This window comes from Thamnophis sirtalis, unplaced genomic scaffold (genome assembly GCF_051295495.1).
Source record: "Thamnophis sirtalis isolate CommonGarterSnake01/CBP01778 unplaced genomic scaffold, rThaSir2_p1.2 scaffold_5, whole genome shotgun sequence".
NCBI lineage: Eukaryota > Metazoa > Chordata > Lepidosauria > Squamata > Natricidae > Thamnophis > Thamnophis sirtalis.
In genome coordinates, this window is record NW_028261385.1 from 128,383,437 (window position 1) to 128,411,328 (window position 27,892).

The 27,892-nt window shown below is 36.4% G+C and overlaps 1 protein-coding gene across 5 annotated transcripts in view; it reads right to left on the minus strand.

The window, feature by feature from the left end:
* Nucleotides 1-27,892, minus strand: part of PLCB4 (phospholipase C beta 4) — a 164,911-nt gene that overhangs the window by 65,884 nt on the left and 71,135 nt on the right. For all 5 annotated transcript variants that reach the window (XM_087716870.1, XM_087716868.1, XM_087716869.1 and 2 more), the window contains 4 exons: nucleotides 9,268-9,364; nucleotides 7,234-7,314; nucleotides 5,995-6,054; nucleotides 3,898-4,041 (listed from right to left, as the gene is read on the minus strand). In XM_087716870.1, the coding sequence (XP_087572996.1) occupies nucleotides 3,898-4,041; nucleotides 5,995-6,054; nucleotides 7,234-7,314; nucleotides 9,268-9,351 (369 nt within the window). In that variant the 5' untranslated portion in view covers nucleotides 9,352-9,364. The remainder of the gene's footprint in view (nucleotides 1-3,897; nucleotides 4,042-5,994; nucleotides 6,055-7,233; nucleotides 7,315-9,267; nucleotides 9,365-27,892) is intronic.

Here is a 27,892-nt window from a genome sequence, read left to right on the forward strand (position 1 = left end):
AAAAAAAGTAGCCTCTTGTTTTAAAAATGAAAGACTTATACATTTCTTCCAAAGTTGCACCACCAGGTGTCAGCAGAGGTTTGGAATATAATACAGTTGCAGAATTGTCCAGAAATTGGGGAAGAAAAATATGTTGATATTTCTCTAAAATAATATTGCAACCTTGATTTTAAGAAAATAAATTATGGAGACCTGTACTTTACAGAAGTGACACATGAAGAAGTAGAGAATTCTGAATCCACAATTTAGTATCTACCAATATTGTAGCTACCTTATAAATACTCTTATTACCTCTTTCCATAATTAATAATTGTGTAAAAACTAATGTCTCCCATGAACAAGCTCTGAATGCATAGAACAGCTAAAAAGGTAAGCAAGGAGAGTACTAACTATAATCCCATTTTTATATAATCTACCCTTTCTGCTTGGACTTCTCTATCCATTCATATCATAACCTATAAACACCACAAAGTAAGATCCTTGGCTATCTAATAATCCAAAATAAGATCTCTCCAATTTTACATACATACTTTACTCAATGACTTTACTCATTTACGGTATAATTAATGCCGTCATCTGGCGATATCAAGCAGAATTTTAATCCATCCTATCTCATCTCAGACTGTAACTAAACAGTTTCCTTCCAGTTGGTTACCTTCTATATGTGCTGCAGAAATTTTACACAGTTCAAACTAATATACATCAGTTTTAAAAATAAATACCTACTTTGCTTCAGAAAAGTATGAGAAGATGTGCATCACAAATAGAATCAGCATCTTACAGATATTTATTTATCACATTTCTATACCACCCATCTCAACTAATTGGCTGCAGGCAGTTTACAATTAAAAAATACATAGTATAAAAGCATAAATAAGAACAAAGATAAAACAAAATTTAAAAGATAGGGCTATAATTGTTATAAAGTTAATAAGTTAATAAGAGAACACCCTCACAAAACCAACCCTCCCAAGGATCACATAGCACTCTTTGACCTCCACAACAAATGGTACGATCAGTTCTTTCTGAAGGCCAGAAGAGGTGCCTTATCTCTGAGATCAAAGTGTTCCAGAAGGCAGGGGTAATGGCAAAGAAATTTCTCTTCTTGGATCCCACCAGTCAAAAAATTTTAACCCACAGGATCTACAGCATACTGTCCCTGACTAACCAGGCTGGGATGGGAAGATAAAATTGGGATGAAACACTACATTACAGCCTCCTGCTCAAACAGGAGACCTTGTAGGGCCTGTACCTTTTTGGATAAATGGCTGTCCACTTCAGCTTTTCACACCTTCTCAGTTCCTATGTACACCATTCTGGTTTCAGTTTTGAAAATCTTATCTTCAGTTTATCTTGTATCTACTATTATTAAGTTTATTACTTGTGCATGTCTTACAAAGACCATTCCCAAAAGAGTTTACCACTGAAAATTAATAATCATCTAGACCCAAGCAAATGTTGGGGCATCTTATCTGTGCTCTAGTCCTAAATTTTTTACTTTACTTTCTCAGATGATAAATAAACTTTGTTCAGCAGTAGTGGATTTGAGGACAAACAATTTAACTCAAAAAAAATGCACAAGCATAAATTTATCCATAGCTATTCAATATATATGAAAATATAGGTTGAGTATGTTATATACTGAGCATGTTTTACACAGACACAGACACACACACACACACAATTAAAAGCAGCTTCAGTTTCAATCTTGCAAATTTGACATAAGTGTGCCTGAGTATTTTGGATGCACTTTCTATACTCTGACAAATAATTCACACCAATGCGGAATGATTGTCCAAAGCCTTCTTGATCTAACGTGATGAATATGTTAAAGTGGTATCACACATTTGGAAAAAATACATGAATGTGAAAATGCAATTTCAAATTAATATGATTTCTGAAAAGTCTAGGAGAACAGAACGAGAGGCATAAAGCAAGGAAACATTAAGGGGGCTGGTTTGCATTGTTACAAAGGACAACCTAATATTGTGGAACAGATGTAGCTAAAAATATGTAAGAAAAGACTATCAGAAACAGAAACACTGTGTACAAGCAGCAATGAAATGTTACTTTACCCACATTCTCATCTTGGCTACCGTTTGTTGCACACAGAGTTTAGTTAAAGACTTGGTTTCATAAAATGTAGGAGTACCTGACTCTTCAAAATTCATTAACTCACTATCCTTTAACCCTATTTCAAATCAATGTTACACAAGGTTTTTCTTTACTGGAAGAACTTCTGTTAGGACAGCCTATATCTGCATTTGCCTTTATTCTCTGTTCTCTGGGAAAATATACTCTCAGGCAGAATCTAGGAACTGCCAGGTTTTTCAAACCGAGTTTAATATTCAATGCTAATCCTTGAATTATGCAATTCTTAGATTTCTGCATAAATACTATTGTCTAACATCATTGAAATACCATTTCTGACTTGTTTTATTATTGGGAAATTGATACTGGATAATTTGTAATCCAACAACACCTGAAGGACCTCATGCTTCTCACTTAATCTTATAAAATATTATTTTTACATATAAAGATCAATCAAAATAGAGCTGGAAGGGACCTTGGAGGTCTTCTAGCCCCCTGCTCAAGCAGGTAACCCTAAACCATTTCAGACAGGTGGCTGTCTAGTCTTTTCTTAAAAGCCCTGAGAGATGGAGCACCCACAATTTCCAAGGGCAAGTCGTTCCGCTGGTCAATAGTTCTCACTATTAGGAAATTTCTAAAAAAATATTTAGTTCTATGTTGGTTCTCTCCTTGATTAGTTTCCATCCATTGTTTCTTTTCTTGCCTTCTGGTGGTTTGGAAAATAGGTTGACCGTCTTTTCTTTGTGACAACCCCTCAAATATTGGAATACTGGAAAACAACACTATTATGCAGCTGTCCTTTAAAATAAGAAAAACTGGAGCACTTTACAATGAACAACACTTGCTGTACCTTAAAGTCTATATATAATGTTTTCATAACAATATATTCTTATCTTCTTATTCGAATTAAACATGAAATGTAATACTGTGCATTAAAGGTTAATCGTTGTTTTGTAAAACCTTCTTTGGTTTAAGATGCTATTAAATTATCATGGACATTAAATTAAGCTTCTCTTTCTTCTGGCAGATTATCTGCATTTACTTAATAGTCCCTGAAGTAGCATCTTTTTGAAAATATAATCTTTCTACTTCATGCAGAGCAACTATAGTGTTTCTTTCTAATACTAGAGCAGTTCTGGGAAAAGTGCCTTGGGATCTAATGAATTCAGAGCATCACCTGATCCACCTTGAACATGTTTCTGAACTGTCTCATTACCACTTTTCCATAAGTGAAGAAGGAAAACAGCAGCTGTAAAAATTGCTCTGCCACTCTGCCTCTGTAACATGGATAAGCAGTTTGCATGGAATACACACAGACATAGATATACACATATACTTTCAAGGACCCTAAACTTAGGGTCAGCAATTCAGTGGCTGAATTTTGTTTTGTTACTTCCATTAATCAAATATCAGACAGTTTATCCTTCCTTACTGTACAGCCCTTCCTATCATTAAACACAATATATTTTTAAGAAAGTGCAGATTATGATCTTGTGTATAAATTTGAAGTCAGTCCTCATGACTTCTAGTTCAAAGGGTTACAGATTACATCTCTCACTGCAGTGTAATTGCTTATCACACATCTACACATTTCCTAATTGTCACACATTTTTCCCACACAGAAAAAACACCCAGATAATTTGAAAAGCAGCGCACCAATTCAGCTGAGTAATCGGATTAGCTCATTTTTGCCATTGATGTCAAAAGATCTGTGTTTAGATTAATACTTGCCAACCTCTTAAATACTAGGGATTTACATGGAACAATAATGCCACAAAACACCAAAGCTATCTTTAGCTGCAGTACCTTAGCGTCTTCAGTGCTTTCCGCTACCATGTATGTGAAGTTGAGGTTCACCAGATCAGTGCCACTACAGACACAAACTATCCGTCCTTCAAGTTCATTTTCTGCTTTACTGACAGCTTCAAGGGCAGCTAATATTTTTGGATCCTGTTGGACAAAATTAATTGCTTGAAAAAAAAACCTCATGGATTAAAGAAAAGAAAATATATTGCTCATTTTCACCCATAAGCATTTCTTGTTTCTATTTACCTTCTTTATATTTTTGCCATTATTCCAAGCACATGTTTAGAAGTATTTCATTTTCTACTTAGGCAGGTAATAGTATACACAGATCATAGTCACATAAGTTAACTGATAGGGGTTTATTTACATTCTGCCTGTGAAGTAGTAACAATAATTCTTGGGTTCTGGATGCAGTAACCTTACCCAAGTGAAATACTCCGATCATAGTTATTGGAGAGAAAAAACAGTGTACCTTGGGATTCACTTCCCCAACTGACACCTTCCATATATGCTGCTACTCGCCAGACAGCATGTCCCAAAGGTGCTTTTTCAAGAGGCAACTGGGCTTTCTGGCTTTTCTTTGAAGACATCTCTCTTCTCATCTAAGAAGCGTCTTCAGTTCTGTCTTCAAAGAAAAACCAGAAAGTCCAGTTGCCTCTTGAAAAAGCACCTTTGGGACAACCATAACCTGGATGACTGAGACTCCCCATAACCACAGACAGCATATAATACCAAAACATCTGGGAGACACCAAGTTGGAGAAGATACCTTAGGAATAAATCAGTGGCTTCTATTCCTTATTCAAATGAGAACATGGGATCTTTTAAAAATAAGTCCATATAAAAGACTTACAAAGACAAAGCACATTCTGGAGCCACTTGCTTCATATTTAGCATTCAAGTAAAGTTTTACTTACACTCTAGTTTGCTTGACCAAATGAAATGGGGGTGGGTGGGAAGGATTATTTATTGCCACTACTTCAAAGAGTAATTTGTCTGGGAGCAATGTTGATTTTCAAGTAACATTAAATTTAGCTTTCGCAAACTGTTTTGCATTTACAGGAAAATTCCATCACCTACGGTCAACTAATCATTACAGGATTAGGTTACATTCTCTGAAGTTTGGTGTAATGGTGAAGATGCTGGCCTAGAAACCAGGAGACTGTGAGTTCTAGGCATGAAAGTTGGCTGGGTGACTTTGATCCAGTCACTCTCTCTCAGCCCAATCACCTAACGAGGTGAAGCTTGAGGGAAAACAGGAGGAGGAAAGAACATTAAGTTCACTGCCTTGAGTTATTTAAAAATAATAAAGGCACAATAAAATATATATATAAACATTTGACTATATTGTATCTGTCTGCCTTCGGATGAATGTATGAACACAATTTAGATTCACAGAAGGCGTTATCTTTATACCACCAGCTAAACTAACCAATACTCCCACTGCAGAAGGGGAAATTATGTTAGAAGCATGAATGAAAAAGTATTAGTCTGTGAAATTTATCATTACCCTATGGACAGACTAGAGAAAAGCCAGGGGTAAGGAACGAGATAAATTTCAGATGGCCTGCTCAAACATAATCATGTCATTTTGATGTAGAAGCTTCCAGTTTATTGATCCCATTCAAGAAAACCTATTTGGATGGTTCCATCTTAATCAGAATCCCAAAGAACAAATGTATATTAAAATACTTATTATTATCCTGATCATAGCCATCAATGTCTGAAGGTATTCTGAATCAAGAAGCCTTGATTTAAGGTCTAGATTTTATTTTTAAATGATTGTGATACAATGCAAGCATCAGGATAGAGCTTCTTAGTGCCAGAGATTTACATGGGAAAATTTCAGCACATGCTTCAATATTTGCCACTAAAAAAACTCAGATCTATGGGTGCAATATATCTTTTGTATGTAAACACTTCTAAATTATCTGATCTTCACCAAAAGTTAGTTTCATCAGCCCAATTTTTCAAAATTAAAAAGTCATTGACCCTTAAGGGTACAAAGTTCTTGAAACAGAAGATAATTTCCATTCCTGGGCCTCAAGCCAATAGCAATTGTTTAAAACAATACTTTAAAACAAAACTACAGAAATACCTTTGGTACTGCTCCAAAGCGAATACTGTTGATCAGGGAACATTCTAAAACTTGCCCTTCCTGGAAAAGAAAAGAACATCATAAATGCCAAACAGCCAATGTCATGTATCTTGAAATAGAAAATGCACCAACAGCTAAGCATTTAAAAATACACAAACTTAATTAATACCAGGCAGTATATATTATATTAATGTCAGCAAAAACAAACATGGAAAACCTGTGCTCTCTAGAATTTGTCAGACTCTAAAGGCCATCATATCTGACCATTGGTCATGGTGGATGAGGTCTGATGCGGAGGGAGTGATCACAACACAGTGGTCACTCCTGATGCATAATGGGCAAAGCAAGAGGCCCAGAAGGGACCCTCCCAAAGTTATCAGGCTATATCAGTGATGGTGCAAGAATTGTACTTTCAGACTTACAAGGTCCTATTAACTCTGCTTTCAACAAAGCAGAATTGTTTTGTTTGGCAATGTTTTCTGTCTGGTCTACCTGAAAAGGTTGACATCTGTGGAAAGGTGGGAATTTTTTTTGCTCTTCAGAGGTTCTTCTGGGAACTCCACAGTGCTAATGGTGAAAGTTGCTAGGTGGTGGAGTTCAGTAGCACCTGGCCAAGGTTTCAAAGTGCTACACCATTACCTCCAGAGAAAATAAATTCAGCAACTTCATTCACACTCATCCCTATCATAATTTCCTACATTCAACTATACAAAATGTGGCAAGATCAATACTGAATTATTAGATGAAAGGAGGAAAAATGAGTTGTTGCTATACAGGTACAAACCTGAGGTAAGTAAAGAATGGCTAGAAGATATAGAACAAGGATTGCAAGTACACACAGACACACACACACCACTTTCTATCCATAAATACATTTTCCCCTTTTTCTTATTAATGAATGGAACTAAATTATTGGCAGAAAATTATTTTCTTCCCTTCAAACCAATATTATAATCTTTGGAATATTTCTTTATCATTATACCTTTAATAAGTTGAACTAGTCTGGTGTTCTCTAGTTGTTCAGTTTCAATTCCCATAATCGCTCTACAGCAATGCAATAGTAGTAGCAGGATATTACAGGAGCTGTCTCAACAAATTACAAGCTAGAGCATTATAATCTAAAGCCCTAATATATGGAAATAGTGCCTCTCACTAGAACAGCTAGAACTGTACCTTATGCTTGTTAGAGGAAGCAAAAATCAATCAATCAATCAATCATGTGATCATTGTAAATTTTACCTTTCCTTCACTTTTCCATGATAGAAAAAAGCCAAATTCATCAACTTTAAAGAGGCAGCCTGGTTCAAAAACAGAAGATTCCTGTTGAAAGAGAAACCCAAAATACTCAGGTCTGCAAGAAAGAATTTAGAATCCAAATTAGCCACCTTTTCAAACAATTTCAGAGACAAAATATGTTAAATGAATAACTAAAGCAGCAACATGATCTTTATAGAAATGTTACTCAATGGAGTTAAACAGTATGATCATGAAGTACTCTACTGGGTTTACAGCTTTTACCTATGAAGGAATATTCTTAGGTCCTAGTAGATTTCTATAGTGACTTAAGGATATAGCTCACCTTTTCCCCAGGCCCAAATTATCCTACTTTAGATACATTATGCAAGAATACATAATCTAGAGAAAACTGTAATGCTGGGAAAGGTAGAAGGAAAGAGAAGAAGAGGCAACCAGCAGCAAGATGGATGGACTCAGTTACAAAGGTGATGGATGCATTGTTGAAAAAGCTGAAGGATTAAGTAAGGGACATCATGAAGAAAGTCTATGCAGTTGCTAAGAGTTGACAACAACTTGATGGCACGTAATTGTCATCATTACCACCACCACCACCTTTTCTATGAACTTGGGTATTCTACACCAGAGATTAGCAGGGATGGGTTCTCACCAATGATATTTTTGGAGAGAGATTTCTAAATCTGACATTTCATTCCAATTTTTAGTTTAAAACAATTACTGGAAAATTTCTCTGATTGAGATATGAAGAAACCACCCATTTTACAAACTGTATCCAAGGTAAAATTGCAACTGTTGGAAGTTTACCCACGTCTACCATTCAGTGCAACAGTCTGCTTGATTCCTGCATAGGAATTACATATGAAGTTTGGTTTGTGTCATGGAAATAATTTCCCTCCACATGTATTAAAGCACTGCATCCTGTTGGAAAAGATTGTCTGCGTATTTCTAATACCAGATAGATATTTTTTATATTTGGGGTGAGGAAGTAAATACTGGAACATATTTTTCTAAGAAAAAATCATTCAGCAAGCTCCTTACATTTTATTATTGTATGCTACAATTATTGGGAATGAGATTTGCAACAATCTTAGCAGACTTTAAATCTTTAAAAGTACCTTTTTTATTTAAAGTGCTAAGAAAATGGGGTAATTGTATCACCAAAGAGGGTAATTGGGATTTCAGCCTTTTACTTACTTGTCATATTAAAGAGAATGTTCAGCTAATCTATCAAATGCTTGAGATTCCGTTTATGCATGTTAAAGTATCAAACAATGCCAGACAAGTTATATTCAGTTAAACAAACTATCTACTACTAAAAGGAATGCTGATCCCATGGTTAAATAAAAGAACATTCTGCATTTTAATCTTTTGAAGTGCAATATGTTCCCTCACACATTCCTTGAGATGACCTCTTTTTATCCTTTTATGTTTACGCAAATCACTGAATTATCTCCCTTGCCTATATATTATATATATTTTTGTCCTTGATTCTATGGCTTTCCGAACTTCATTACACCGTAGTCTATGGACATTCTTTTCTTTCCAGACATTTTTCAATGAGGAATTTTAAAAGGATGGCAAAAAAGTAGGAATTCAATTGCTGCGCATTCATAAAATAGCATTTTTAAAGACATGTACATTCACCAAGTTGAATGGGAATATTTATTATCATTTCCAAGGCTGTTTGCTGAAGGGGAACAATCATTCAAAATCTTTATATAGAGATGTATAATATGGATTAATATTAGTTATAATTCTTCTTAGAGAGTAGGACTCTGGAGGAAGAGAACAGCTCTAATTTGGTTTTTTCTTCTCTGTATCATGGCCACTAGGATTCTTAAGTTAGGTTTAGCTCAAAATGAGTCTTTTCCCCCCCTATCTTGCACAGTGTCCACTTTCAGAAAAAGGTGGTGTTTGATATTCCTCTCTGATGCAGTAATGACCAGAAACAGATTTCTATTATTTGCCCTCAGAATGCAGCTTCCAGCTGTATTTTCAGATATTGTATAAGCTCCTTACCTCTTCGTATCTGTCAAAAATAGCTCCATCCTGTAGAAAGGAAGGCACTGGCTTCTGCCAGTTAAATTCATATGGTTTTGCCATTCTGTGGACCACCCTGAATAATTAAAAAAAGCAAATGAAACAAATTATTTAACTCTCATAAGGAAACACAAATGGTTAATTAGAATTATTCATACAATACTGCCACTTGTTCTTTATAGTAAATCCTAGAGAAAACGGTCTATTTAAATGAAAATCCAGACAAAGCTTGCCAAGAATCTGAATTTTGCCTATAGGGTATCTTAACTAGCAGTAACCACTATTTGAAATTTTGAGATTATATAATACTGGTAGGCATGCTCACAAAAGGCTCTATGGAGAGTGTGATAAGAACAAAGCATTCATTTATTGGAAAGCTAACTACTGAGAATGCCTATAACTTCTGGCATCCAGGCATACCCTTATTGACTTTATCTGTTTTCCAGATCAATGGGCATGTTTCTAAATCAGTACCAAGCAACTACCAATCCTTTTACTTTTGTAAAAGTACCCATGTTCTCCTTCTTAAAATGAAAGATGTGCTTTGCACATGATAGCCATCTATATGGTTTTGTTATAGGAATAAAATAACTTTTTTTTAAAAAAAAAATCACACTGGTGCAGAAGCCTGGCAGGTAGCAAAGAAAATATTCATCACATTGATTTTAGTAAATATTTATTCAGAAATATTTATAAGTCCTCATTTTAATCAACTGTTTGATTTTAAGTGATGGAATTGAGAATTAGATCATCATGACATTCATTAAGAATCTCATGATCTTTAGCTGAAAATGACAAACATTCAGGAACAAAAATGAAAACATTCATAATGCTATTTAATATTATTAATCAGAGAGATTTTTAAGTAAGCCCTAGGGCTACAAGTCAGAAAACATGAAGAGCATCAAAAGCAAGAGGCAGCTAAAGAAAAATATATGAACTGGTGATCTCATTAAAAGCTGCAATGTGGGGAGAGAGAAAAACACCAACAAAAAGAAAGACAAAACAGTTTAGCCTTGGCAAATTGCTGAAAAGTATTGCTAGACAATGTAATTTTCATTTGAATAAAGAAAGCAGCCTTTATTTCACGTTCTAAAAGAATACACTTTACATGCAGAATTTAGATGAACCCTTTTTAATATTTTCAATTTAACGGTTTAGAAACAAATTTTGCAAAGGATTTCAGGCCTCTGGCTTTTTATCCACTTACAGGATAACCTTCAAGAGCACAAAGGAATGGGACTCAGAGTGGTGCTATTATTAAAAGACTGGGGGGGGGGGGGAGAAACATCTTGAAACCATGTTCAGCATTCTGTCCTTATCTTGTTACTCAATGGAATGTTGGAAACATATTATGCAAAAGCATTCAAGGCTCTTGCGGTACATCTGTCTGTCCATCAGCAGGATAACTCCACCACCACCCCTTGCTAAAAGAAAAGAGAGAATGGGATCAAATTTGGTATGGTAGTCAAAGCAAACAAGAGAAATGCTGAGTTTGAAAATTAGCTGGATTAGGTAAAGGATAGAAGAGAAAAACCTTCCAAAAAAAATTCTCCAATGCATTCCTGTGAGACGGAATAGGGCAGCAAGCCCCTCCCACTTCCTTCCTAGTCATTTGACCCAAGGCTATTTTAAGGAGTTGGAAAACATTCCAAAAACTCTGCTCTGTATCCTTTCTTTTACTCATTTGGTTGCAAGAAGGTTGGGAAGTGAATTGTAATTGGGAACATTAAATTAAAAATATCAAAAGAACTTATTTCAATACTTCTGGTTTTTTTTGTCTGCTGAAAATTAATACAGACATAACACGTTACCTTAAAATAACACTCATGACCTTCAGAAAATTATGTTTTAGATTAAAAGCAAAAGCAAAGAAATTCTGAACTCCTTGGAGCTGAAGCACTAATATACAAACAGAACTTTGCCAAATAATGAACACTATTTCAGACTTGTAAAGGTAGGGAAAGGAAATTAATGTTATCTCAGCGCACTGTTCTTTTTTTTTACCTTTTAATGTCAAATTGCTTTTGAAAGCAAGATACAGCAACAAAGATGTGCAATTATGAGAAAGGCAAAATACTCCTTTGAAAACTTGCTATCTCTTCCTGCAACCACCAACTCCTCAAAATTCTTGAAGATAATTTTACTTATGCTTTATACGTTCTAAACTCCATTATTTTATTTTAAGCTCCCAAAATCATTTGTTACAATAACCTTTACATGTGCATTGTAAAAAAAACATAAGTAATAAATGAAACCAAAATTTAATAATGAAATCTATGCTTTGCCATTTACTTGCTTCAGTTAAAAAGACAGGGCTTATTTGCTTTCTTTCTCTAAAAAAAATAAGACACATACATGGCTTATTTTTCTCTTACTGTATATTCTTATAACAACAGGAATAAGCAAAATCTTAGATGGTTTAATATAAAATACATCGAAATATTGTGCATTGTTTTAAAAGAAGACCTCCAGGAAGTACCATCTGAAAGCAAGGATTTTATATCCCTGCCCTACAATATAGTATGTACTCAAGAGTAATTTCCCCCCCTGCTCCCCTAACAGTTAACAGCATAAAGGAAATTTATGTGTCACATTTGTGGAGCAAAGACACTCATGAGAGAATAGCATTTACTGCTGGCACATGATGAAATGATGAAAATCAAATCAACATCCTAATAAAACTTTCAGTTAGTGGTTATTTTTACTGCAATTCTTGACCATTTTAAACAAAAATGAAAAGCGTGTATGCAAAATAGAAACCAATGGTTCATAATTAAATAACTTCAACTATTAACGCTACAAAAGACATCAGAAACATATTAATTGTGTTGACAGCTTCACTGCAACATGAACAGCTATCACATTTTGAATAACAATAAAAGGTACCTTTGTACGACTTTACAATGCATAAAGCATGTCATCTTGACCATAATTTTAAATGTACCTTTAAAAAGTAGGCATCATTTTCTCTTAATATTATGGGAAAACTACAGCACAATAAAACCTCTGTCACTATTAGTAGATTCTTTGATGCAGAAGGACAATACATAAAAGTACTGATATGAAATACTTGCAGAATCTCTTCTCTATGGAATCAACATGAGGAAACTTTATGGGAATTTGTAAAATAATATCAGGAGTTTGAAGCCTCTTCTTGTCAGCAATCAAAAACTGAAGTAATTAGTGGTTGGTTGGTTTGGTTTGGTTGGTTTATTCGACTTGTATGCTGCCCTATTCCAGGAGGGACTCAGGGTGGCTGACAAACCAGAAGGGAAGGGTCACAATACAAAAAGTAAAAAGACAAAAACAAACAACAATACAAAACAATTTAAAAAGTCACAACACACACAACAATTCGAGTAGGGGTGGAACTCAGGAGCCCCAGGCCTGCTGGAACAGCCAGATCTTAACGGCTTTTCGGAAAGCCTGAAGGGTGGTGAGGGTCCGAATCTCCATGGGGAGATCGTTCCAGAGGGCCGGAGCAGCCACAGAGAAGGCCCTCCTCCGGGTGGTCGACAACCGGCATTGGCCTGCAGATGGAATTCGGAGGAGGCCTAATCTGTGGGATCTGATGGGTCTATGGGAGGTAATTGGCAGAAGGCGGTCTCTCAAGTACCCAGGTCCAATACCATGTAGGGCTTTATAAGTGACGACTAGCACCTTGAAGCATATCCGGAGACCAATAGGCAGCCAGTGCAGCTCACAGAGGATAGATGTAACGTGGGTGTACCGAGGCGCACCCACAATCGCTCGCGTGGCTGCATTCTGGCCAAGCTGAAGTCTCCGAACATTCTTCAAGGGCTGCCCCATGTAGAGCGCATTGCAGTAGTCCAGTCTTGAGGTCACAAGGGCGTGAGTGACTGTTGTAAGAGCCTCCCGGTTCAGGTAGGGACACAATTGGTGCACCAGGCGTACCTGGACAAATGCCCCCCTGGTCACAGCTGACAAATGGTGGTCTAAAGTCAGCTGCGGATCCAGGAGGACTCCCAAATTGCGAACCCTGTCTGAGGGGCGTATAATTTCAGTGTTAATTTGGATGCCAAATATAATGAATTTTGGTGATCAATGTCATATAATCTTAGCAAACCTAGTTGAACAATACACAATTGTTTTAATTTAACAATTTAATTGATAACTTTCATGCAACAATTTCTGCAACAGCTAATGAGATCATAAAGCAACTGCATCAAACTCTCTGATCCAAAAAGTAAGAAAAACTGGTCATCTGTGACAAAGAAAATTGAAACCAATCCAAATGAAATACTTCAGTAAAGATGCCAAAAAGTGATTTTAGGAAGAACACCTGAATATTCTGTATGTTTAATTATTCCATGTACTTATTATATCCTATATTGAACTTAGTTACAATCCTAAATAGTTGTTTAAAAAGAAAATATTATAAGTATATTTTATCTTAATAATTGACTGTTCTGCAAGAAAAATGCAGAGGGATTATATATACTACAAATTGGAGAAGAAAATCAGAAATCAATTTCTGCAATTCAGCATCATATCTTCTCAACTGAATACAGGTTGTCCTCAACTTATGACCACAATTGAGCCCAACATTTATGTTTTAAGTGAATTTTGCCCCATTTCATGACTTTTCTCGCCACATTTGTTAAGTGAATCACTGCAGTTCTTAAACTAGTAACACAGTTGTTAAGTGAATCTGGTTTCCCCATTGACTTTGGGGATCACATGACTCCGGGACACTGCAACTGTCATATATATGAGTCAGTTGTCAAGCATCCAACTGTAACTCAGGTGACCATGGGGATGCTGCAACGGTCATACTGTGTTTTCCCAAAAATACGACCTGTCCCGAAACTAATGCCTTGCCACGCAAAAATATAAGCCCACCCCCCAAAATAAACCTCTTGGACAACACCCCTCTCCGGCCAGGAAGAGCACCGCTCACTGACCTAGCAGTATCCCGAAGACGCCAAGATGCGGGAGGCAGGGGGGGGGGGAAAGGCGCTAACATTGCTTGCCCCCTTCGGGATACCGCTAGGTTTGGGAGTGGCATTCTGCCTGCTGGAGGGGGGGTTGCTGGGCAGCTGTTCCCTTGTGACTGGGCTCCCAAAGAGCCGGCCACAGCCTCAGGGGTGAAGCAGCCCTGAGGTGATCATGCTCATGAGTAGCCGCGTGGCAAATCCCTCTCCAGCCGGGCAGAGCGCCATTCACTGACCAAGCCCTTGCGTAGCTCTCACAGGGCACCGCCGCCAGCTGCCGCTGCCACCATACTCCGAGCATAACTTCCAAACTCCAAAACTCGGCTGCTAAGTTTTCCAGCATCGGCCGCTCTAGGAGTGCTCTCTATGGTGGGCCGGCTGCTGGAAGACTCTCTGTCTGGAAGATTCTCTGTCCAGAAGACTCTCTGTCCAGCAGCTGGCCCACCATAGAGAGCACTCCTAGAGCGACCAATGCTGGAAGACTCGGCAGCCGAGTTTTGGAGTTCGGAAGTTATGCTCAGAGCGTGGCAGCGGTGCCCTGAGAGAGCTGCACAAGGGCTTGGTGAGGCTGGGGGCGGAACAGGCGCTCGCGCAACCCCCTCTCCAGCTGGGCAGAGCTCCATGCACTGATCTAGGGGGTATCCCAAATGTGCCAAGCCGCGGGAGCTGGAGGGAGGGCAGAGCGCCACGTGGCTTGGCGCCTTAGTGATACCCCCTAGGTCAGTGAATGGCGCTCTGCCCGGCTGGAGAGATTTGCCAGGCGGCTCCTCGTGAGCGTGGTTACCTCATGGCTGCTTCACCCCTGAGGCTTTGCCTGGCTCTTTGGGAGTCCGCTCACAAGGGAGCAGCTGCCCAGCAACCCCAAAACAATAAACCCTCCCTGATAATAAGCCCAAGGCCATATTTCATGGGGCAAAACAAAATAAGACCCTGACGTATTTTCGGGGAAACATGTTAAATGTGAAAAATGATCATAAGTCACCTTTCTCAGTGCCATCGTAACTTCAAACAGTCACTAAATGAACTGTTGTAAGTCGAGGACTACCTTTACAGCAAAGCTGTTTTTCAGAATGCACTGATCCAGCATATATCTGTGATTCCACAGGTTGCAATAGTGAAGAAGATGACTGTGTAAAAAGCAACGCCTACAAGAGTAATATGTGCCTTCAAAAAGTTAAGCAAGGCTGGACCTAATTAGCCTATGGACACAATACATTAGATATACCTGAGCTGCAGGTTAGATAGGGAAGTCAAAAAATACTGTGCATAAGAACACGGTGGCAGACCACTCTGGTGTTATTGCCAAGAAAACTACATTGACATGTTGAGCTCCATTCAAAATAGGCTCTTTTCGGTGTATTTTAACTTATTTCCTTTTCTAATACTAATTGACAAACACTTGTCCTATCTTCTGACCCATTGCTCAGAGGTAGATCTCATTAAGTAGTTATTTCCACTTCATTATTATCCACAGAGACAGAAACTTTATGAAACAAATCATTATTAACTTTGTCTACAACTGATAATAAACAAATGCTAATGGGAAACTTTTGACTAATATTCCTGGGGTAGTCTGGGGTATGAAATAATTATAAGAACTTTTGATTCTATATTTTGTAAGTAGTATACTGTATATAAAGCATTTATTTGTACATCAGGCTGAATTTACCAGAAACACTTCAATTTACACTGAAATTAATTTAAGAGGAACTTTGGCCAAATCAAGGACAAAAATAAATTGTAAAGGGCTGATTACAGGGCAGTAATAGAATTCAGAACAAATGAAAATTCAATTACCTTTAAGTACTGAGAAAAGAAATGCTAAGTGTACTGCCAGCAAGGGTTTCTCTAATTTCCAGAAATTTAGTGAGGGGGAAAAAAACCTTGAGATCTTAGTTTGACATAAATAAAAATTAATTGATACTGTTGCAGAAAATGACAGGCTTTAGACTTCTCAGGATACAGGAAAAGTTTATTTGGCAGCCAGGTTCAGAAAGTTAGCAAAAATGGCTAACATTGCAAATTCTGAACAACCTTCATCATCAAAGCACGCATTCTTATACATTCTCAAAAGCATTGCAACACGGAAATACTTAACTCATTTCTTATGGGTTATTTTGGGGAAAAAGCCTTATAAGTAGATTTTGTATTTGTATTTGTATTTATTAATGCTTATAGGCCGCCCTTTTCCCTAAGGGGACTCAGGGCGGCTTACATAAAATAAGGGGGGGGGGTATACAGACAATAGACACAACAATACATAGAAGTAAAATAGTAAGCATGAGGGCCTTACTTCTCCTTTTGTTACAGGTATGGACTATGTGTCATTAACGAACTTTATCTGAACCTTGTGTTTGGACTTTTGACATAGGGATGTTGGCTAGAACATCTTGAGGTTACAGACTGATGACATTTTCTTTAAGCAGGCTTCTAACTGTCCCTTTTATGCCACGTCTTCATTCTTATATTTTTAATCCATATTTTATTCTACTTTAATACTATAACAAGAAAGCAGGGGAAGGTGACAAAAGTCTTTAGCAGATAATCTAGTTTAAAACTTCAACACTTTCTAAAAAGATCAATCAAAATACATAAATCTTTAAAGGAAAGTTCACATGTGCTTGATATATATTTTGGGAAGAGAGTATGACTTTGGTTAATGCTTCTTTGGCCTATACCTAGCAAGCAAGATAGCCATATAAATTTTCAGTCAGAACACTTTTCAAGGCCTCCCAGATGCATCAGGAGATGCAACTCTCCAGACTCCCCAACTAACAAATAGTTTGGCAACTCTAGGAACTGCAGTTGAGCCCACTGAGGGAATGTCAAATTGGAAGGGTGGAACAAACCATACAATGATCATGCATTATATTAAAAGCATGAAAGGCGAAGAGCTGATAGGCAATAACATAACCATGAACAAGGATGAAAGGAGTTCTAGTCACTGCAGAGTTCCAGACAAAAATTATTACTAAAATCTGATAAAAACAATTTAAAATGGAATTGAATAAAATACAATTTAAAATGAAATTAGAATAAAATACAGTTTAAAATGAAATTGGAATAAAATACAATTATTTAATACATAGATAAATAAAATATAATAAAATTATATTTCGGTATCACCCCTGCAATCTACCCCAATCAGTCTCACATATGCCGATCTCAACTGAACCATTTTGCTTAAGTACTGTGTTGTGCTAAATGTTATTTTCAGATTCTGGGCGTGCATAAGGTAAGTTGGTTTGATATGGGGATCCCAATGGGTCATTTGTTTGGTATATAGACCAAAGTACCTGTCTCTCACCCTCTTATACAGGCAACAATCAAATAGGATATAAGCCAGGTCTTCTACCTCTGCCGCTCCACAAATGCAGATGTCCATTGTAGGTTATAGAATGGAATCTCCCATATCTGACCATTGTGTCAAGCTGTTCGAATCTCGCTCGCATAAATATCTCCCAAAGATGTTTTGACAGTTGTAACGTCAAATATCTATTTGAAAAGTATGTTTGTATTTACTCAGCCACAATACAACTAATAAAAGAGAATAATCATATAATCAATTAATAAAATAATATAATAAAATAAAATGCCAGGTGGTTCAAGCTAGCTTGGCTAATGTTGAGAGATACTGAATCCTGTAGTTTCACATTATCTATTTGTAGGTTGTCTACTTGTGCTCTGGAAGTTGAAGAGCTCTAGCCTGTTCATAGGTATGTGGGCAGTTCCTACAGCAAAGACACCCACATTTAAGCAAACAAAAGAAAGATTTGCAACAGTTTCTATTTGTGTTGCAGCTGATTTTAACTGCAAAATCTGTTTCACGTGCATTTAGCAATAAAATACAGGGATATATGTGTAATTCTGGACTACAGGATCAATGTGAGAAATGTGGTATTAAGAATGTTCTCAGTCAAGAAATATAATGGGTCAGAAGGCATCTATTAGAGGCATTTTAATGGGATTGTTGTGAGGATATAAAGGCTGGTATTTATATTGTACACCTTGCAAGGAAGTCTGGCGTAGAAAATAAATAAACAGACAATATTTCAAATAACCTAGTAAGTACACTTTGGGTGAAGCTAAGAAATAAATTTCAAAGCAATTAAATTCTAATTTCCCTTTCTTTCTTTTGGAGGGAAGCAACTGAACAATTTGATATTGCATTTATCCAATATCAAAATACACTTCTGACATCTTTATTAATGTGCTGAGATCACATAGTGCCCTGGGGTGTGTGTGAAGAATATGAATTGTGTGCAACAGCATCCTTGGTTGCTGCGCAACCATAGCATAGCTAACTATACAAGGGGGGAGGGGGAAGCTGTGGGAGAGTTAGGTTGTATCTGCAAAAAGGATAACAAGGGATACACGATGTTAATTGTTTGTGAGGCACTCTGACATGTGTTTGAGATGAGAAGCTATATAAATTGAAATAATAAATACAATCATGTAGACTACAGAGAAATTGGACATGCACACAGGAAACAGGAAAGGAAATCTTAAATGTAAATAAACATGAGGATGTCACTTCTTTTTTTTCAATTTTTTTTTCTTTTTAATGCAAATGTTTTATTTTCATTTTTTCATTTTCATTTCTTACAGTCACATATATACTGTGCATGATTGGGGCCATATAACATTAGGCAATAAACACAGCCATCCTTGTACTCCCCGAAATACAAAACCAATATACCACTTCAACCCTCCATACACTCTTTCTTACTCCCCCCTCCAACTTTCCTTTCTCCCCTCCAACATTCCCCTCTCCTACTTCCCCTCCCCCTCTGTCACTCCTTTCTCCCCCTCCCTTCCATCTCACCCTCCTTCCGATCCTCTCTCCCACCCTCTCTACCCCTCCCTCTTCTTTCCCTCTGCTCCTCGCTTCGGTGTATTTCTACTATCTATCGATATATTCAGCTTCTTATTTTTATACTAAAATTAAAAAAAGCAACAGTATACAAGTGCAATCATGTTACTTTAAAATCTGGCACATACTATATTTCCCCCCTCCCCCTCTCCCCCCTATGACCCCACCTCCCTTCCCCCCTCCCGACTTCCCAGAGGATGTCACTTCTTGTAGTCTGCCATAATTTTTAGCTACCATAACAAGTTTCTTTTTCCAAATAGTTCCTAATTATGCTAAAGAACAAACTCAAACGTAATGTGTATGTATTTCCCACAACTTTAATGGGGGGAAATTACTGTAAATTAAACTGTGTTATACCACGAAGTTATATCACTTAAACTTAATCTGATGTATCATCAAATACTTATTCTTCTTTGTATATATTTTAATAAAAAGTTTTGAAACAAAGGTAAAGATGATACAAATTAATATAATGGTGGTAAAAAAGAATGAGAAAGTAAAAATGCAAACAAAAAGAAAAAAAAATAGACTTCCCGGCTTTCTCACAATGGTTATAAGTACAATTATAATATATGTGAAATCCATTATATGCATATCAGAATAATGCATTCAATATTAAATTATTTTAATGTTATTCTTTTAAGAATGCACTTAAAATAATTCCTTTAAAAAGCCATTGCCAAAGATAGAGAAGGAATATAGTAAATTGAATTCGATTGTTACCACATATTCCTTTGTTGATATAAAATATAATTAAAGTTAATGTTATTAGAGCTAACTACTTTTCTCTTTGTAAGTATCAAAATCTTTATTACCTTTCATGATCACTGTTCATAGCACTTTATTATTAAAATTATAAGAACCCTAGCAGAATTTTTGTTATAGTTTGCTCTACCCTGTTCCTCTATCCATAAACATTAACTGGCTTGGAGAAAATCCAAATAAAGCACACCATGACCTAACATAAATGAGTAGTTTCTCTATGAAAAGATTCTGTTTAGGATTAGCAAGGCCAAAAGGGCTGGAATGTAATTGGAGAGTACACACTGAATCCCTTGTCAAGGAAACATCGGATTCCTTGACTTGGATTTTAAAATAAACACAAAGTCTACTTTTAGAGAAACAAAGGAACAGGCAAATATACAATACACAATGCCTGGCTCGGAAGACCATACATGAGAAGGAACCCGGATCAGATCTATAGGAGCATTTGCTCAATAACTATGATAAAGTATTATGCTGGGGTGTTTATTCTATTGGTGCAGTTTTATTGGCAGATTAGTCAAGAGTACAAAGACATGCTCAAACTATGGACACTACTTATGACAAACCCTATAAAACTTCATATGCAATCCTCCAACAGGATTTTATTCCAACAATGAAACGGGCAGTAATAAATTTCCTATATTCTATCTTCATGTGGCTAAACACATGATGTACTCAGAGGGAATCTCTAGTAGTAAAAGCTACAGATAAATAATAGCCCTCACAAAAAAAGAGAGAGGGGAATCTTTAAACACTTCTCCCTTGGGTCTTACCGCTGAAAATAGATAGGAATATGGGCGTTGAAAGGACAGAGGCCGTAGAGAGGGGCATAGATAGTGAAGGAATGTTAAAAGCCATTTACAGATAAAACAAACAGTAAATAATATCTCAGTCCTGGGAAAGAAATCAGTATGAGGAAAAGATTGAAAATTGCCCTGCCTTGATTCTGAAGAAAAAGACTGGCAGGTTTTCAAGATTCTGTTAGAATAGTCTACAAAATAAAGTAGAGTTCCAGTAGTCCTTGTGGCAATCTCATCCCTGGCCTTGTCTACCTCAAAGAGCACACATCAATCTTGAAGGCCTCACAATTCTCTAATCAAAGATTACCTGAAGTCAAAATAGTATTTGTTCACTCTCAAGGGAGTTTGCTACAGAGGTTTGAAGGAGTTCAGGATTAATTTCTAATCTCACAAAGTTCTCCAAGGTGACTTAGCCTGTAGCAAAGAGTTATAAAATGGTAGAAATGTCCTACTTCAGGGACTAATCCCAAACACCAAACCATTTCTTTCCAATGATGTTGTGTAGATAGGTAGTAGCCATGATTGACCAACTATTCGGTAATTTTACCATTCTATAAATCCTGTGTAATCAGGACTTGTGATTATATAAAGCATATCAAATCAGCCAAACACTGCTTTTAGTATGTCTTCAGATCTCACCATCAAATGGGTTCAAGATGAAGGCACACTAGAGGACTATAGATGCTAGAGAAGTGAAAATGGGCATGCAGAAATTTTCCCTGGGAAAAATCTGAATGAGCCTTGTTGGAAGAACAAATTTAAAAATACCAAAAACAAAGAAAGAATTGAAATAGTACTAGATAAGATAGGAGTTAACTCTAGCTCTGTCTCATCCTAGGGCATAGGTCTGGTTATTGCCACTTTCTGAAGATATTTGTGTATAGTGTTTTTAACTATCTATTGTCATAGTAACTTATAAGTAAAAGGCTTTTAAAAACACATATATCAAGCACAACTAACAGAATTTACATATTCTGTTAATTCATAGATTATTTAACTATATTTTACTGAATGCATCACAATTGGCTAAATGCTATAAATAAACTCACATTTTGATTCTGCACAGTATTTAGATTTCTACATTTTTATTTTTAGATATTTCCCATTCAAAAGAAAAACATTATACTTAGCCAAAGTAATCTAATTATGCAACCATTAATGCCAACTTTGGGAGACAATTATTTAATATAGAATTACCCAAAGAGATATCTAAATGTATTGCATTTAGTCTGAAGTAGACTGATAATGTTTTAAAATATTGCAGCAGACAATATTTATTGGCAGACAGTAAGTCTAATTAACATGCATCCTATCGCCCAAATTAGAGTTATTATTGCTCTCTGCCAGCTGAATTCCCTTTCCATTTTGTCATGCAATTACATAAGAATGTACGGTTTATAAAATGTGGATAAATATGATGTATGATATAAAAACAAATTCAAAAGTAATGTCTACAATTGGAGGGCCAATCACAAAAATGTGCTGGATGAGGGCCAATAATCTGAATCATTAAATAGATTCAAATTAATGAATCATCAGCTTCTTCTGGATAAGGTTATGCTCCCAGGTTTAGGCAGTCTTCCTTGATATACTAAAACTAATTGGCATTAATTATATCTAAATAGGCTTGAGTAGTATAGAGTGACTAAATCCAGTTTCATCTACCTGACTAGCTATTGCATTTCCTAAACAGGAATAGCCATGTTTCATAACCGGTTGACTGCAATGCTAAGTAAGTTAGCCTGAAGATAACCAGAAACAGCAGCTGATGGATTATCAAGTCAGGATGATGGAATCAAGAGACTTTGATCCTGAAACTACTAGTCTGCCTACCAACTGCTGGGCTTAAATCAAGATTCTGCTTCTACTGTAGAAAGCTCTAAAATATGATATAGAATCCAAGGATGAGGAAAAACAGTATCAAGCTATGGTGCTGGAGAAGACCTGCTGAAGTTCCTATCTGTTGGAGTAACTCATACTGTGCTGACTTAGAATAATGTGATGCAGCAAAAAATGTTCCAATCATGGAATTCCTTAGGACCATAATACTCCTTTAGTTGATATCTGTTGTTGATTGAGAAGTACTTTTTAATGTTATTTGATACTGGAGGTTTAACTGTTATACTGGAATGCAATTCTTAAGCTCCTTTGTGTTACACATTTGGGCTCTTTTAAGATAGTGCTATGCACATAAAATGAATAGTAATAAAAAATTAAAACCCATTCATTTATCTTTTTAAATTTACTATAGCTACCCACACTAAAGGGTATTAATAAACCAGGCACTCTTATATTAGATACACTAATAGCAATTTGGAGGAATATTGTTGCAGGAAGAAAAATCTGACTTTTTGTTTATAGGAAGGATACTCAAAAATTATACTGCAAGATAGTGCTAAGTGTATCATATGTCTGAGCCAACAGCTTTGTTATTCAAATATTATCCTATATACTGACTATTCCATTACCAAGTCACAGATGTGGCACATAGATATCAAAAGAAGGAAGGATATCAGGCATTTCTAGGCAAGAAATTCTGCGCCCTCAATAATGCCTAGATGTGGCAATAACAGGATGACAATCAATGAACATTAAGTTATGGAATTAATTTAATGATCATTGCAGTACATAATACCTGGTCAAGAACGTGGATGTGGGTGGATTGGGGAAAAATGGGAGAGCACAACATTGTAATTAGGAATATGGTCCTTGTTCAAATCCCATCAGCATGGCTCTCAGAATAAATGTTACAAATTAGCCACTAATATTTCTCAGGATGAATGCAATGGTTGTGTCAGCTGAGAATCTAAACACAACTACCATAGCTTAGACAAATTAAAAAAGGGTTCAGAATTTTAACTAACATGACTATGGCATGCATCCTGAGAAGTATTAGTGGCACATTTGTACCATTTATTCTGAGAGCCAGAATAAACAAAAACATGTTTATTAACCACACTTTTACCCCTTTCCACTCTTGTTCCATATCTGTTTGTTTTCAGATATGAAGCCTGTTTTTCATTTTGAATCATAGATTGCTCTCAATCATACTTCGAGTGTGATTAGTTATATAAAATATGTTTTACTTCCACTGAATTTCTCAGTTATGTATTCAGTGTTACTACTGTAAGTCATCCAGATACAATTGGTATCATTTGCCATAGTGAAACATGAAATAAGATTATACACTTGTCCAGCTATATTCCAGCTCTACTTTCAGAGAAAGTGGAACAAGTTCATAAAGGTGCAGTGAGGGATGATCAGTGGAATTGATGCTAGGTTCTACCAAGAGAAATGTAAGAAATAATATTTAGCCTTGAGAAGAGAAGAGGGAGTACTCTTCAAATATCTGTAAGGATGTCACACAGAAAAGCAAGACGTTTTGTCTCAGAGTACCAGACATGAAATAATGGCTTCAAATTACAGGAAGACAGATTGGAACAGAAGTATTATAAAAAAAAATCCTAATAATATCATCTAACAGCAGAACCAATAGCACAGACAAATGTTTGTTTCTCTGCATGGATCAGACCAAGGAGAGGGTTTAATTAAGATTCCTGTGTTTCTATGTGATGACTTAAATTGTCTCTCCTACTCCTGTAATCCTCATCCATTCTCTGCTGCAGTCAGAAAAAGAGATGTAACGTATCTTTGAGCAATTCATTAGAAAACAATGAAATTGAAGTTGAGTGCAAATTTTGTTTGAGGTTTGCCAAATGACATTCACTGATCAGTAACCTGAAACTAAAAAAATAATAATTCTTTCATCCATTCCTAAAATGTCATCTAAATACTCCCCACCCACCCCCGCCCAACATTTTTCCTTTTGCTTGTGTTCACAGGAAGCTATAGGACCATCAATCTATAATTTTCCTGCCAGAACCCAGAACAGGAGCCCTCTCTCCAATTGGGGAAAAAAAGAGTGTTAGTGCCTCAAAAATAATAAGCATCCAATTCTCCTGATTTTAATGACGCTGTAACTGAGAATGTGATAAAAACACAGGAAATAAATGTCAATCAAAACATTTTTCAAGATAATACTGGAAAATACAGGGTATCTTGTAATGTAAAATTGCTAAGAGAAGCAAAGAACTACCAACCATGAAAGATAAATATACTGTACATATAAGTAGTTAATGATATATAATCTACTATACTACTGTTCCTCTCTAAATCTAAAATCACAGAGAGACGTTTGAGTTAGGGTTGGCTCAAAATCAAAGCACTGTTTTTACTGATATGTTAGTGCCACAGAAATGGGTAGCAATGTAACGTTTTCTTAGGTGTGGCCTTACTACATTGTCTTTGGTATTGTCAGATTGCATAAAGGTTATCTTGGAAAAACAAGACGTTCATGAATCTTTGCTCTCAAAAAGCAATCATCCTAAATGGACTACAGCCCTATGCAGCATTCAGTCATAAATACATACAGTAGAGCTGTCCAAAAGTCAGATCTGTAGAGGTGCCATTTCAGTCACCACAACAAAGCTCTCAAAACACTTCAGAGTAAAATATTTCTCCTGAAATGGCATCTTACATTTTAATGCAATGTTTTACACATAAATTCCAGTGAGTTCTCTTTGGATTTTCTCCAAGATAAATATGAACAGAATTGAAGCCACGATGTTATCATATAAATACCCTTTTCCATTTTTGTGGAACAAACCGTTAAAAAATTTGACTATAGTTTTAAAGGTCAAAATAGCTAAGTTCTCCTTTATGTCCTGAAATCATGGATTTGCTGACCAAGGATACCGTGTTTTTGTATCTATTCTGTAGTCGACCCTTTAGTATGGGGTTTAGGAATTCAGGTTTGTTTGTTTGTTTACGTTTGTTTATTGGATTTATATGCCACCCTTCTCCCAAAGGACTCAGGGCGGCGTACAACATAAAAAACTACATATTACAAAAGTTAAAAAGGAAATTAAATAAAGTATCCAATGGCAAACCCAATTAATATTAACAATAAAAATTTAAAAATTAGATTAAAATTAACAATTAATTAATCATTTATTTTATTCTGTTCAGGCCAGGCTGGCTTGCTGGAAAAGACAACTTTTTAGGGCTTGTTGGAAGGACCGGAGGTTGGGGATTATGCGAAGCTCCGGGGGCAGCTCATTCCAGAGGGAAGGCGCTTCCACAGAGAAGGCCCTTCCCCAGGGGTCGCTAGCCGACACTGTCTGGCCGACGGCACCCTGAGGAGGCCAACTTTGTGGGATCACACTGGACAATGGGAGGCTACTGGTGGCAGTAGGTGGTCTCGCAGGTACCCTGGGCCTAAGCCATGGAGTGCTTTAAAGGTCATAATTAGTACCTTGAATCGCACCCAGAAAATAACCGGCAACCAGTGCAGGCCACCTAAAAGGGGTGTAACATGGGAGCACTAGGTACCCCCAAGATAACCCACACGGCCACATTCTGGACCAGCTGAAGCCTCCGGGTGCTCTTCAAAGGCAGCCCCATGTAGAGAGCGTTGCAGTAGTCCAGGTGAGATAATGTATAATGGCAACATTTAGTAATGATAAACCATGTTTTCAATTTAAGAGAATAAGAAACAGTGAGCTTTAGATGATTTATCATGCCATCTGAATCTTATAGTTTAAGCTTAGTATACTATTACTATCTAATAGTAGCTGACAATTCTAAATCTGATTTTTTTTCTCAAGAACTGTATGTTTTTTATTAGCAAGGGAAAACTGAGTCAAAAAGGATCTAAAAAAGATGCAGGTTTCTGAAACAAGACACAGGATGCTTCTCCTAAATGAACTGTAAAAGAAAACTGTCTGCTATAAAGATAATGATCATAGTCACCTGAATCTTTCTGTATTAGATGCACTGAAATAAGAAAGACTGAATTTATGCATATACATTTATATTTGACAATAAAATATTTGAGCATGGTCAGGTAATAAAATGAGTTTCAAGTAACAAAGTAAAAGGTGATAGCCACACTATAGGTCAACGGGAAAGGGATAAAAGCATCATGTTGTTATATAAATCTGTAATATGATCATATTCACTATATTATATTCCTCTAATCATGGCTTTCTCAAACTGCTACCCAAGTTGGAAAGAGTATAAAACAGAACAAAAGGATCACTTCCCATTTCATTGAGTTGCATAATCTGAGGTCGCAACTTAATTGGCTGGGTTTTTTTTTGTTACTTAACTTGAGGTGCTAACCCATCCAAAAAATATAGCACAGCTTAATCCAAAACTCCAAATGTTTTGGCCAACAAGCTCATTTGAATTTTTGAGAACTGGTTAAGGGTACTTGCACAAAATTTCTGGCATGTTAGACATGCCTGTTCTCAAACACTCATTTAACAATGGGTGAAGATGTTCCTCGTCATTATTTCTAGTCTCCCAGAATATCTACTACTGCAACCTACTTTTAGCTGTTTTCTTGGCATCTGGACACAGTTCCAAAAAAGCACTTAATTTCTGTTTCTCATTTATTTTGCAAGAACGCCTCTGAATAGGAGAGGAGACATTATTAAGAATAAACGTGATATTGAAGATTGGTGTTGGCATTGCAGCTTGCTGGCATCACTTTTAAGAAAAATACGGACCACTCAGCTTAGCTGTTGGTTTAAAAAGCCAGTATTTTATGCATTTTATTTTATTCATACCTCTCCTGGCCTAATTTACAGCAAATAGACCCAAAAAATGTGAAGGATTTTCTGGAGATAAATGCAATACTTCCCTTTCTTGGTATATAATATTGAGACATTTTTCTCAGAACGAATGAATTTGCTAATTAAATAGATATGCATTTCCTTTTCCACTTATATGGATGTCCAGAGGAAGGGGAGCTGTTATCCAAAACTAAGTTTCCTCATTACTGGTTTTATCTCCTGGTCATTCAGAAAATTTAATGACTCATTCCATCATCCAACAGAAATGGTTTTAGGGAGATACTAAAACTAACTTGTGCAATAGCCATCAGGAAGAAATAAATTGAGGAAACTATAATTAGAATGCTTATTTTGAAAAAGTTAATGGAATATAGAATATCTCTCAAACTTAAAGTTCACACTTATTTCCTAAAAGATCAGGAAAAGAGTTTCTACAAAACTGTAAACAAACATTAAATACAGGTAGTCCTTGACTTACGACCACAGTTGAGCCCAAAATTTATGTTGCTACGTGGACAATTTGTTAAGTGAGTTTTGCCCCATTTTTGTGACTCTTCTTGCCACATTTGT